Source organism: Motacilla alba, chromosome 2 (genome assembly GCF_015832195.1).
Source record: "Motacilla alba alba isolate MOTALB_02 chromosome 2, Motacilla_alba_V1.0_pri, whole genome shotgun sequence".
In the NCBI taxonomy this organism is placed as follows: Eukaryota; Metazoa; Chordata; class Aves; order Passeriformes; family Motacillidae; genus Motacilla; species Motacilla alba.
Window position 1 is genome coordinate 62,169,338 of NC_052017.1, and position 14,469 is coordinate 62,183,806.

Sequence of the window (14,469 nt, forward strand, 5' to 3'; positions counted from 1 at the left end):
AGGCTGGAGCCCGGGCAGGGCTCCTTGCTCCATCACCTCGAGGTGCTGCACCGCTTCCAGGCCTACATGCACGTTACACCCAGGTCATCCTGGTTGTGCACATTTTGTCAAAAAAAAAAAAACAAAACAAAACACCATCCCCTGACGCTGTAACATTTTTCCCGTGGCATATTGTGGCTGTTCCTTTCCTTGCCCCAAGGAATCTTGATGTACAGTCCAGGCCGGTGTCTCTGCGGTGGCGGCGTACACCTGCACAAGGCAGGACGGTGGCTGTCGGGCAGGGTCCGCGGGCGGATCCCGCTCCCGCATCACCCCCGCTGCCGCCGGCGCCTCCTTCCCGCAAGGCGCATCCCTCCGCGCGTGCTCCCTGGGAAGCAGCGGCTGGCCGAGGATGGGGCGGGGGGAGCGGGAGTCTCCCCACGCCCCCGCCCCGAAGGCGCTCGGGTGTTTCCGTCGCTCTCCGGCGCCATCGCCTTTCCCCGCCCTCTCGCCGCCTGCCTGGGCGCCCGCACTCCCGGCGGCGCGGCGGGAGGAGGAGGAGGCGGAAGATGGCGGTGGGGATTGGCAAGGAGGCGGCGGCAGCGGTTCTGCAAGCGAGCCCGTCGGCAGCCAGCGCCGGCGCGGCCCGCGGCTGAGCGAGGAGGCGGCTGGGGCTGTGCCACCACCGCCCTCCCCGGCGCCGGACCCTCCTCCTCCTCTCCGCTCCTTCCCTCCCTCGCTCCCTCCCTCTGTCGCCTTCCCCGCCTGCCCCGGCCCTCCGCCCTCGCGCCCGGTCCGGCATGGACGCTGGCGCTCCGCCGTGTCGCTGCCGCCGCCGGCGCTGAGCGGGGCCGCCCGCCACTCCCGGGAGCGGGGAAGATGTCGGACACCAAGGTGAAAGTTGCCGTCAGGGTCCGGCCCATGAACAAGAGAGGTAACCGGGGTCTGGGGGCATCTCGGGGCGGGGGCGGCCCCGGAGCGCGGCGTCCCCCCGCGTTCCGCCCGGGCTGGCGGGAGGACGAGCCCCCTCGCTCGCCCCCCGCCGCCCCAGCCCCTCGCTCCCGGGGAGCCGGCGGGGGCCGAGCTGCACCGGCGTGCCGGGAGAAGGGGGGTGCGCTGGCTCGCCCTGGCTACAGCCCCCCGCCGTGTCGCCTTGCAGAGCTGGACCTGAATACCAAGTGCATCGTGGAGATGGAAGGGAACCAGACTGTGCTTCACCCGCCGCCTTCCAACGCCAAGCAAGGAGAGAGGTAAAACCCCGAGTCGCCGTGCCCCGAGTGGAAGCCCAGTCCCGGCTCCTCCGCCTCGCCCTCGCAGACGCCTCGCTTGGCTTTGTCAGGGCAGTGGCGGGTCCCCAGGGTGTCGTTCGGTGCTTTTCGGGGCTGCAGTGGGAAGGACAGGCGAGCGCTGACCGGGGCTGAGCGTTAGGCTTGCATCCATGGGATGTAAGGGTAGTTTCTTGACCTGGCTTCCTGAGGGGAGTCGGAGGTACCCGGTGTGGAGACAGAAGATCCCTGTTAGTCTCCCGGGTTTAGAAGTTGATTCTTGATTGACTGCTCAAAAAATAAACTGTTGAGTAGGTAAGGACTTAGATTGTGTGTGCTGTTTTCAGAAATATCTCTTGCGTGTAGGCTGTTAACAACGTAGTGTAACCTGGGGGGGAACAAAAAGCAGAATCTGATTTTTATGCTACTGATGGATTTTTTTTTTTATATGTAACTTTGTTTACTGGGTTTTAACCTATTTGCATTTGAAAAGGTTGTAATTGCTAGATCCTTTATTAATTCAGTGTTGTTCTGTGAAGTAGCCTATGAGAATATGCTAAAATAATTTTGAAATCTGGCATTTAGTTGTGATGCCCCAGTAAAGAATACCCTTGGAAAAAATCCAAAATACCAATGCACTAGACTGTAAAAATAGATCAGAACAGGAAAAGATTTCTTTCCTTTGAGGGAGTGTGGGGAAAGACAGGGAGGTGCAAGGGGAATAGTTATGTTATATGCTCGTGTGTTCAGTTACCTTGTATTCTTATCTGCTCGGTTACCTGTTGACTGCTCAAGTTCAATTGACCGGTTAAAAGCATTTAATGCCAAGGAGTGAGAAATCATTTGAATGGGTATCAAGATTTTCAACCTAGCATCTTCCTACTATTTAAGCCTTTTAAAAAATATTTTTGACACAGTTCATAATAATTGTGAAGAAAATGTAGTGTGAGAATATTTTTTTTTTTTTTGCAAAGGCAGAGTGAAAGCTACCTTTTGTAGCTTTCCAGCAGAAAAGGCTGAGACCTCTTGTATTCTTACATGTCCAAGGTGTGAAGGTGCTTCTCATATTAACCCATGTACTAGAATATAGCAGTAATCACATCAGTTTATTTTAGATCCAACTTGCATTGTCTTCAGAACCATTGTTGTGGCTAAAGTGCTGGCCTGCATCTTGAAGGATCTGTGCTTGTTTCCTGCTTCTTTCAAAGATCTTTGTGTGATCTTCTATAAGTTGTGCTGCCTCTCTGGGTCTTAGCAGCTCATCTGTGAAATGGAAATCTTGGGGGTTTTTAAAAACTGTTTTGTTTTAGAATATGTGTTTGGGTTTTTTTTTCAATAAAAGGGAGCTTATTGAAGTGTGTGTATATAGCTTCTATCACAACACTGGTGTAATAAGAATAAAAAATTCAAAATGAGTGAAATTGACAAGTACAAAACATAGAATATGCATGGAGTTTATAGAGCAAAAACAAAATTAAGATTTAAAAATCACTATTTCAATAGACTCAAGAGACTAAGAGCCAGGTAGTTTAATGAAGAGCTGGTAATGGGGGAATTTTGCTTGTTGTGCACATTGGCCTGCAGGTATTCAGTGAGAATGTGTAGTGACTGTCTTTTGAGAGCTTGTGTGTCTTGTGTTTATCAGGCTTTAATATCTATAAAATATATAAATTCTCTTGGTGGGAACTGGCTTCTGTTTCTACGTCAAGAGCCTTATGGGTGAGCTGTGACGCTTGTGTGCGACCTCACCGTCGGCAGCTGTGCTGGCAAGGGATAGCTGTCCTGCTTGCAGCACAGTGTGGGGCTGGAATTTGGCTGGCTGCTAACTTGTGTGTTTGAAACAACTGCCAGATATATTATTGGAGAGAACACTCAGAAATACTGATCAGAAGTAACTCATTAGTGCAAACAGATAGTTTAGGTGCCTGCTTAATGGCAGACGTTGTGTGTAACCTGTCAAGATACCTTTTGGGCTTTCTAGCACCTCATGAACATCCTTTGCCTTTCCTTCAGTGCTAAACTGCTGGTTTATATTTTTTACTCAATATAAATAGTTCAATTTCTCATGATGAGAAATGGATTCTATTCTTCTGTGTGTACCCACCATGGAGTGTCTGTATAAACTGGCTCTGAATTGCTGAGTAGTTGCTGCTTGTACTTGGATTGATGCCTTGGCAGGGTTAGAGATGTCAAATGGATTTTTGGTTTTCTTTGTGTAGCTTGTTTTTATATAGCTTAACTGGATTTTTCTTTCAGAGCAGCCATGTCATTGCAAAAATGATTTAATTTGTTAGGGTGATTAATTGGTCTTTCTCTATTCTATGCATTATTTTAATATTCTGTTTAGTCTTACCTTTCTCTTTTTGTGTTTTATCTTTTTATATGGAAATTTCCCTTTTCTAGCTGAATGGAAGTACAAGTTTGTGCTGCATTTTGGAATAAGAATAAGTAGCCTTCTAAAGCAAATTTGGTTTCCAGGGCTGCTTTTTTTAATTCAGCTGAAGCCAAGAGACTATAGGGTGTAGGGAGTAGAATTCAGGACCATGAGCTTTATTTGCTTTGTTCTCTCAGTTATAATTTAAAAGGTACTGACAGAATTTTCTAAGACAAAATTAGGTAACTCTTTAATAACCATAAAATTATAAAATTTGCTCTTGGAAGATCATCCAAGGTTAGGAAAATCAGATTTTACTAGCTTTCTCTATGCTGTACGGAGTTTTTGAATTAAATCTAAATTCAGTTGCATTATTTTAATTAGTCTTTAGGCATTATTAAGGATAGTTCTGAAAGATTTTAGGTGGGCAAGTAATGCTAGTTTTACAGGTGATGTCAAAGGCCTAAAATCCCAGGCAGTGCTGTCATTTGTCCAACTTTCATTACTGTATTAGAGGTAAAGTTGTAACCCTGAATTAGAACAGGATTCTGACTGCGTCTTCTGACTGCTAGACCACACAGCACTCACACCGTAGCAAACACAGCTACAAAATAGTAATTGTTATTGAATGCATGTGTTCTGTCTTTTTATAAGCAGCAGGCCTGCTGATGCCCACAGGCACATGACTTCCAGTGTTCTAAACTAATGAAGGAGGAAAACCAGAACATAGTAAAACTGAACAGTCCGAGTCTGAAAGGCACAGGAAAATCTTTATCAACTGAAATAATAGGAGACAGCGTTCAAAAAGGAATGGTTTTCATTAACTGCTATCAGGTATAATCTCTGGTGCTGGCAAAGTTTTTGGAAGTTCGTTGTTGGACTTCGTACCTTTAACTCATGTTTTGCTTTTGCTGGTAGCAGTAATTTCCTTTATATGTGGTGAAGTGTGCTTGTGTGTTCTTTTAGTTACCTCTTGTGTCTCTCAGGCTTTTCCTTCCCAAACCAATACGAATTTCCATTTCTTCCCAAAAAAAATAGTTTCTGGGAACTCTCTTGTTTTTTCTCCTGTCTTTACCTAGCAGCCTGAATTTCCTTTCTCAAAGTACTCTCTTCATAGAAAAAAAAAACATTCTAACTTACAGTCTTTTAGAAATGGGTATTACGTTTTCAAGCCAATTGAATACATCCTGTTGTCCTGCTATAAATGTTTGTATTTGGTTGTTGGCAACAAGGTGCCGTATTATAATGTAACTATGAGATAATTATAGAGTCACAGACAATCCTGCAGAATGATTGAGTAATTTTTTACAATAGAGATTTCACATCTCTAGATCTTCTTAAGATCTGACTTTACATTATGGATGATATTTTTCAGTAGGACAAATGAGGTCTTGCTGGGTTGGTTCCTCCTCTGTTTCTGACTGTTAAAATATGCTTTCCTTTTTTCCTTCCTTTCCTTTCAGCTACACTTTCTAACACACAGGATCTGAAAAGTTTTATTTTAGCTCCCTGATAACAGTTCTTCATGACATGATTTTTCCTTTCGTAAGCAAAATATTTGTCTTGACAGAAACAAACAAGGAACCATGGAGACAGTGGAACTGAAATGCTATTTCATCTGTAGTTTTAACTGAAACACAAATTCATTTATTGGGCAATTCATTGCATTAGAGCACAGTAGCCTGTTGCAAACTTTGCCTTAATAAAAATCTCAGAGCAGAAAATAAGAAAGGTGTCCTCAGATTGTAGACCTGAACTCAAAATCTCACTTTTTTCTGAAAGTACCTTTCTTGCCTGTCTTAACTTTTAAAAAACCCCCCACCATGCTATGACTTGTTTGTTCTGCCCTCTTCCATCCTTATTTTGATAAGACAAGTAGCACCAAAGCCAAATTTACTTAAAAAAACCCTCCTCCTATAGTGCTAAATGACTGAAGATTCCAGAATACATAGGGGCTTTCTTGGTTTTTTTTCATAGGTTTAAGCTCTTTAATAAAATAAATAGCTTGGAACAGATGTGTGTGTATGTCTATCTAGTTTTTGTAGGTCATAATACTTTCAAAGATTAATATCTGAAGCACAGATTTCATCCCTAGGCAGCTTGTCCTAGGACTCTTTTTTCCAGAAAACAGCTGTTGCACTTTCTGCTTTGGAGAAAACATGATTTTGGATGGTCTTTAGTACACAGTCCTTCCCTTGGTGATTGCAATACTTCATGGTTTTTGATATCTTGCTTTGAGTAGTGTCAGAGGTGAGAGAAGAGTTCTGTTGGAGGCCTTCATGATAATGGTAACTTTTTCAAACTGAAACTTCTGGAAGCTGAATTAGGACAGCTGCTAATTAGTTCTGTATCTGAAGGAATGACTGACCAGATCACGCCTTTGATGTGTGAACTTCCGATTATCACCTTTCAGAAGTGGATCATAAAATAGTAGAAGGCAGCAACTTTTATCTTTGCAGGAAATTGTAAAAGTAATCTGACTTTGACCTGTGTAACTTTCCTGTTAGACATCAGTGTTCAGGATGTGAACTGTTAGCTTTGAACCTTGGCAGTGGAGATGGGTTTGAATTATGTGTAGTTGGAAAATGTCATTTTGGGAGCTACTTTTGCACTGCTTTAATCCATTCATGCCTCAGATGCAACACTAGATGCAGTTCCTTGAAACTGATGTTCTAAAATTCCACGTAATTTGGAACACGAGACACAAACTTGTAGTCCAAAATACTATGTGGTACAGCTCTTGGTTCTGCATGGGGTGACCTGAACTGTGAGTAAATGCAACATCCATTGTTTTACTATGTTTATAAAATCCAGACTGCTGGTAGGACCTTGTGATTTGCTCTTTAAGTGTGATTCCTAGAGGAAACTACTGTTGAAAGCTGTTGGGATCATGGGTAAGCAGCCTGTAGTACGTAGCTGGCAAAATTTCAGAATAAAAATAGATAGCATGTTTGAAGAGAAGGAAAACGGTTCTTAGAATGACCATGTTTAGGCAGTCATTGTTTTTTAGCCGTTCTGTGCTTTTGGACTACTGAGGGTTACGTTCAAATATTTCTGAGTAGAACGCAGTTGAATGAGGTGCAGCTTCAAACCTGTCCAATTTTTCTCTTTTGCTATGTTGGAAGTACCTATGTTGTGGCACAGGAAAATATGTGTAAAGAGATCAGTAGGCCTATAGACATGCTTAGCTGTACCTTCTGTGTTTAGAAGGTACAGCTATGCATGCATATGTTTATTTCTGCAGCCAGGGGTGGTTTTGAGCTCTGGATTACTAGTCACTACACCTTGAATATGTTGTCTGTTGAAATGAAATATGAATTTTTAAAAATTGCAGCTCTCTTAAAATGGAGGGGAATTTTCATCCATTTTGGGGGGAATGTCAGGACTAAAGGAGGAGTTTTATTTTCGCCTCCTTACCCCCTTAGTGTAAACACAGACAGTTGTTTTAAAAAAAAAGATTCCCTGCTCTGTTGCACATCTAATAGGTTTATTAAATGTGCACGTGGTAAGACTTCAGACTTCTAATTCACTGTGCTTTAATAGTTAAAAAACTTGGAGTTAAATGATGCTTGTAAACGTGTTGTAACCCAGATGTGGGTTAGATTCAAGATACTTCAGGAAGTGCTTAAGAAGTGCTGGTGCTGCAGAGCCTGAGCTCAGGGAGCAGCAGGGCACACCAGCTGCCCTTCCATGCAGGTCTGTGTGCCGAGCAGGGCTGGGGTGTGAATCTTGGCACAAAGTGTCAGGGACAAAGCGAATCCCTTCTCGGTCTGATCAGGCCTGCAGGGCAGCATGTGCAGGCAGGCAGATGCTGTTCAGGCATTCAGCATGGTGCTACTTCTAGTAGAGCTAAATTAGAGCTAAATCTTTAAATTGACAAATGCACTTGTTGCTACTGTGTTTGAGACTTCACGAGATTTAAACTCCTGCCTTTCTCTGGTGCAGACTGAGTAGTGGTGGCTGCCTCTGGCTGCAGTGCCAGTGTCTCCTGCATGGACAGACTGTCCTTAGTGATGAGAAAGTACTGCAGTGCCTTTGCTATTTGGCCTGCCCTGGGCATGGTTTGAATCTATTAATGGAAACAATTACTGCCTGCTCTAGCGAGATGCCAACTGCTTGTGCAGATGCTCTTGCTTAACTGAGTAATTTCTCTGGTCCTTTGATATTTTGGGAGAATTTCTGTCACTGATGGCAGACTGAAGAGGCTCTTTAAGGAAGTGTAAAGTGTTGGCTGGAGACAGTGAGTGCAGCCCACAACAAAAAGGACCCTGCTGTGCAATGATGTGCACATAGGACTCAACTCTTGAATTAACTTGTGACCCAAAGCACCAAGTTAACTAAAACAGTTGTGTCCTTGCCTGGAAGTAATTTTGCTGTGTTACAAGAAGCAGTACCGGGGCCATAAGTTTGGCTAGCCAGTACCTGACTTTGTATGTTGCTATGAAATTGGTCATGAGAGTTTGAGGTTTGATGGAGCTTGGGGTGATCGTGTGTGACTTTGTGGTTCTTCTGTGAAGCTTGAGGTGGGTGTTTGCTGGGGGGTGATAGAGGAGCTCAGTAAGTTATCTTAGAAATGAAGGTCAACCAGAAAAATGCATTGCTGACAGGAGTAGAAAATCAATGACTTCAGCTCAAGGTATCCATGTTGATGAAGAGCAGGAGTTACGCAAGCTGTTTACAATGCCAGAGGAGAGTGTCCCTTTATGTAATTTCTCATTTTGGGTGAAAAGTGAGTAAGTGGCTTTCTTAGAATGTTGTGCTTGGTTAGTGTTATCATCTGTAATTCTGGCCTTTTTGTTTTGATTGTTGCCTTCTAATATAAAATTAATAGTTTAAAAACCCAACCTTCAGCCATGAAAACATCTATGAATTCATAACCATATCCTTATCTAGTATATTTTGTAGTTACCAGCCACACTCTTAATTTGGCATTTTGTTACATCCTAAATAGACACATCCTATAGAAATACTCCTACATCATCTTTGGATAATGTGAGGCTAGTGGCTTGTAAGGTGGAACTTTTTCAATAGGAGGTAATTTGAGTGTTTTGTCTCGTTTCACTTGGAACACTATAGAGAAATCTGTAGTCACAGCCCCTTATGAAGTCCCTGGCAGCTTATCCTATAGTGACTTATTTGTTGTTTAAGTGTTATAACTCAGGGCAGAAATTTATACCACAAACTACTGTTTTGACAAGCCGTGAATATATTTTGGTGCTTATTAATGGCACAGGACTTATTTTGAGGTGCATCAGTCAGCACAGCAGCGGAAAGGTGTGCCTGAAGCATTTCTGGGTGCTTGTGTTAGTGCATGGTAGCTAGCATGGTTAAAGATGATGCTGCAGATGGGTGCTGAGAGGCTCATTGTGCGCTAGCAGCAGGTTCTGTACTCAGCTGTTTCTTAAAAACTAGTCTCCATCAAGCTTGTGCTGCTGCCTCTTCATGCTCAGTAACAGCATAGACAGCCGGATGGTGGTTACTGGCGCTTCATGGTGTCACTGCATCTTCTTTTTGCAGTGTGTATGTATATTCCAAGAATTTTAAGCATTTCATAAACATGAATCAAAGCAGCTGCTGTGGCTGGAATGGCATGCTTATCTCTGCATGTACTTAGGGAGATACTGCTCCATATGTTTCAAAAAGTGCCATGGTGCATTGTGAACTGTAAACCTACTATAAAGTAACTTGATGCTTTGTTTTAAAAACACATTGCTGAAAATGTCAACACTGGAATTTTTTTTGAAATTTCTTTGTATTAGAGAATATTTTAGGCTTACAAATACAATGAAAAAATACACATCATATTTTATTTATTGAGCTTACATTTCAGTGTATTCCACAGTCTCTTTTTAAACACAAATGTCAACCCAGTTAAATAGTGTACAAAAACCTCTAGCCAAGATTAAATTTTCTCCTAGTGTAAGGCTTCAAAATTCTGAATCTGTCTCTTGAACTACTGCAATAATTTTTCTAGTGTTAAATACTAGTATGTGGAACAGTCTGTTTTGCTTAATAATTCTTACATGATGACAAAGAACAGCAGATCTTAGATAAGAAACTGGAGGATTTGATACTTCTCATGTGGTTTCCACTTTCTGTCTGACTTTGTAATTAAAATTGTGTCCAATGTAGCTGAGGTGGCCTTTCATAAACTTGATTCTTTCAGAGTTGAAGCAAAAAGGATCATGTGCCAAATAAATTGACTTGTATGCTTACTGGCACTGGCTGCAATGTAATTTTTAAAACTTCAGAGTTCTTATTCTTGTTGAATATTTACTTTAAATTCAGTTTTACTTTGAGATTCAAAGGCGCAGGCTTGTTTTACAGTTGACAAGCTTTTGCAAAAGATAAATCAACAGAGCATTCCAGTGGAGGCACAGAGCTGAGGGAAGTTCTCTACTGGCAAGGCTGCCTTATGGCCCTGAATGAGCGGCGTCCTGTTCTGCTTTGGAAAGTTTCTTTGTCAGCATCTATCAATGTGAGGTTTTAGATATGCAGTGAGTCTGTAGTGCTCCAGACTTGTTTTGGCTCAGTAGTGCCACCTCCCTGAATGATGCAAGTCCTAAACATTTTGATGAGTTTTGGTATTTTTTCCTTCCTGTCATACTGCATTGTCATTCTTTACTTTGAGATACTTCTCAATTTCTTTTGGACTTCAAATACATTTTCAGATAATTTTATCTAGCAAAATCAGACTGAAATAGAAACTGGCCATTTGGTAAAACAGAGAAACATTCATTTATTATGTAGCCAAAGACATTAATACATTACTTATATATCTTCTGAATGCTCAGCAACAAGTAGTGGAGTTTGAATATGTTTTCCTTTAAGACACCTGTGCAGTTATGTAAGGGAGTAAGAGCAAAATGTATTCGCAGACCTCCTATGCTTTGCTGTTTTATTACATTGAGATAAACATATGGTTCTGGAAGTTTTGTTTTAAGTGTGTAATGGACCATCATCCCAGCATTCATGTTTTGCTATTTTGGAGCTTCTTTCTGGGTCCACAGCAGATATGCCATTCTGAAACAAACTCTCCAGAAGGCAAGTACTTTCCATAGTGCCCATGGCGTGTAAAAAGAAGGAATTTTTGAATAGTTCTAATTCTTCTAGTGTAAAACTAATCCTTGTACCTGCATTTTTGATAGGAGTGCCCTTGAGAATTGCTGCTTCAGTGTCTGCAGAGAAACTGACACATAAGGTAACCCAAGAGATGGCTTGTTAATGGATTTGCTGCTGATGCAGTAGAATATATAGGGAAAGGATACTTGGGAACCAGGACAATGAAAAGCAAAAGAGAGCTGAAGAAATCCTAGTTCAACAACATGATGAAACTCCCTGAAGTACTTGTTGGAGAAAATCAAACCAACCAACAACCTCTCCTGCCTTCTCCCCCCTGCAAAAACAAAAAAAAAAAAAAAAAAAGGTTTCTTTTCATCCTTCTAAAAACCTGGCATTCTCTGGGGTGGTACTAGTCTTCATGGGTGTTCTGGTTGAGATCCAAGCTGAAAACAAAAAGGAAAATCAGTTATTGTAAACAGACCATTGAACACTGGCTAGCTTGCTATGTAGCTTCCTTGTCAAGAGTTTCCAAGTTCTTAGAATGTTTATTGTTTGAGGTGTTTATAACATTGTAGCTAAGTCCATGGCATGTTTTAGTGCATGGCTGTAATTCATATTTTAACCCTGAATTTTTACGGTTTATTACATTAAATGTCATGAATGAGAACCTTTTTAAATTGACTGTGAAACAATTTAAGGGGAGACAACTTGTGTGTCCATCGGAAGGATGATGAAGTATGTTTGAAGGTGAGCATTTAAGTGTTCTCCTGAGGTCCCTTTCAATGGAACAGTAACTTGAATCTTTTAATACATTTAGTAGATGTTCTGTCTCTCTTAGCATTGCAGTTCCATGATTGGATTCCTCTTTACTGTCAGAATTGCTGGCTGCTGAAGGAGGGAGATGTCTGACTTGCGTATGGTGAAAGTTAGAAGTTAGCTCTTGACAGTTCTATTTTCAAGTTCTCAGCAGGGTGTAGTGGATGGGTACTGAACCTGGATAGATGTCAGTCTAATCTCTCCTTCCTTGTTTGCTCCTTGGGGCAGGCTACATTCTCTCAAGTAGTTGTTGAAGTTTCAGTTTTGCAGATATGAATGTGACAGTGACACTCTTTTTGTCAGAAATGCTGATGCTGTCCTCCCTGCCGTCTACACTCACAGACAAAAGTTTTGTGTGTGCTCTGAGGAATGTGGTGTACCTCTGTTTGGAATTTCACGATGTCCTCTTGCAACTTAGGGCTAGTTGAAACCCAGAAATGACGATTGGCAGTGTTGAGTGGGCTGAATGCCCTTAGTGTTTTGCAACACGTGTATTTTCTGAGTTATGGTTCTTCTGGTGTGTGGTCTGACCTGTACTATTGGTTGCTATTTCAGAATTTCTTACCTGAATGAGGAAGACATCCATGGCTTATGTGCAAGATAGATCAAATAGACTTTGAAAACACTCTTGTACTCACATGACCAAGCTGTGAAACTAGTTTTATTAAAACCTCTCTAAGTCAAATTGATCTCAATCTGTCATCTTTTGTCTAGGAGGTTGTTGTAGGATGACTTCTGAAGGATTTCATGGTTCAAATGTTTTTCTCAAGGTATTGGCATCTTCATCATGGTTCAAAAAACCAAGTGAGCTTGCTTTTGCTCAGATGGAAAATGGAAAGTAAATGCTGGGTCTTTGTGGACTTTGAAATGGGATATTATAAAATGGAAATGCAGAACTGGATTTTGAGTGAGGAAATTTTCATTAGCAGTTTGTATGAAGGAAAGAAAATAGAAATGCTGACAACAAGCAGTTGTGTAGGAAATCAAAAAACTAAAGCTAGCTAATTTCATTAATTTCAAGAAACATTTGGAAGTGATAAGAGTCTGACAACCTGTTAACTAGTAGCTGTAACAAGCAATATTAGAGTTCAGGGAGCTCAAAGTGTTTGATTTGACAAACACAAGGGAACTTGTTCATTTTTTCCCAAATAATGGTGGAAATATTTTGTATTTAAAAGACTTTTAAAATTATCATTCTACTTTGCTTCCAAAATAGAAGAAAAGGTATAAATTCTGTGCAGAACTTTTCCTCCTAATAGAAGGAGCAAAGGCTGCTTTGTGTTGGTCTCCTGTGGCACTATTGGTTGGTCGGTTTGGGTTATTTTTGTAGTATTTTTCTCTTAAAGTACCGTTCATCAAATGTATTTGAAATGGGATACCTGCTTTAGCTGCTGCTTCTCTTGTAGCATATTCTTTCAGTTTCATGTCTCAGTTTCCAGGTGTAGTAGATGAAAATAAATTAAGCTGGTGTGGAATTACTGATCAAACAACATGTCTTAGCCATTTTTTTTGAGTTGAATGACTGTTTAGGCGAAAAAAGAAACAGCTGACTCCTTATTACATTGAAAATTGAGACCTGAGGTCGGCTCTGACCTAAAATACTAGTGATGATGGTCGAAGTGGCAAAGCTACACTGAAGAATCAGTGTGATAACTTTTAAAATAATTTTGAACTTAATGCTGTATTCAAACCTGAGTTTTGTTTGCAGTATTGCTCCTCACCTACTTTGCTCCTTCACATTCTTATCCTAGTGTTACTGACCCAGAACTTCTGACCCCATTAATGCTGCTCTCTAATTAATGTAATGCTGATCAGAGTTCAGAACCTGTGTGCCCTTTCATATGACTTTTCAGGGTGTTTCAGACTGATCTCCTCACTCAGAGTCTTCCTTGTCCCTTAATATATGGCTTTTAATTCTTTTCTAAGGATTTTTGTCAACTTTTTGAGAGACCACTTGTAATTCTGCTTTATTTCTTCTTGCTTGTTTTGTGTAACTCTATGCACTATGCTGGCAGATCCCTGGGAAGATCATTTAGGCCGTGGGTTATTTATGGCAGAGATAATTAGCTGAGTTGCAGCTCCTGAAACAGAAGAATTGCGGCTCAGTGTCGTGGAAGTTTAGCTGATAAGCTTTGTGGGGCCTCAGCTCCTCCCGTGCAGAGTCAGATCAGGAGACTCAGTGCTGGACTCCCACAGTCTGGGTGTCTAGCAAAGCTTCATCAGCCTGTGCTGCCCATTCAGTACCTGGTGTTTGTGGCAGTGTTGGAGTCAAGAGCAGTGCCAGGGATAGGAAAGGGCAGAAGGTAGCTGGGTGTGTGCCTCCACTACTGCTCTCCTGGTTCAGATGCAGTGCAGAATGAGCACATGTTCAGGTAAGAAGGCAAAGCTGATGGGGAGTCTCCTAAAACTCATGTGTGAGGACTAGCTGTATAGAGATATCTAATGGACACCATGGTGTTGATTTGTTTTTTGGGAATATCTCAACATGCAATATCACAACATGCCTCTGAGTGTACACTGTTATCTGGGATTTTCTGTTTCCAGAGTGGTTCAGCCTACTCCCATCATGAGTGGTAGAGCTGGCTGCAACACAGATGGTACTAAATGGAGCTATAAAGCTGTGTTTCAAGTAGTATTTAAAGTATTTTGTTGAATACCAACAAAGCAGTTGAAGTGCTTTGCCAAAATTGGGGTGGTAATACTCACAGATTGATTTAAATACACCTGTTGACCTTACTGATTGAGCTGAATGTTGAGTTTAAAGCACAGTTATTTGCAGTACCAGGAGAAAAACAATCATCAGGAAGGAACACATTTTTCATGGCTCTCTCTTTCTATGAAGGAGACTTTCCATCGTGTAACTGCAGTACAGCATGACTGGTGGACACTTCATATCCCAGTGCAGAATCCCTTCCCCAGTGAAGAACTCCCTTCTTAACTGCCTCTGAGTGGGTGGCAGCGCAGGCCATAGGC

General features: G+C 41.9%; 1 protein-coding gene across 7 annotated transcripts in view; it reads left to right on the forward strand.

Annotated features, from left to right (window-relative positions):
• Positions 1 to 451: 451 nt before the first annotated feature.
• KIF13A (kinesin family member 13A) overlaps positions 452 to 14,469 on the forward strand; it is a 105,583-nt gene continuing 91,565 nt past the window's right edge. For 5 of the 7 annotated variants that reach the window (XM_038128393.1, XM_038128394.1, XM_038128399.1 and 2 more), the window contains exons 1-2: positions 452 to 913; positions 1,139 to 1,229. In XM_038128393.1, coding sequence (XP_037984321.1) covers positions 859 to 913; positions 1,139 to 1,229 — 146 coding nt within the window. In that variant the 5' untranslated portion in view covers positions 452 to 858. The remainder of the gene's footprint in view (positions 914 to 1,138; positions 1,230 to 14,469) is intronic. The other 2 variants (XM_038128395.1, XM_038128396.1) reach the window with 1 other exon arrangement.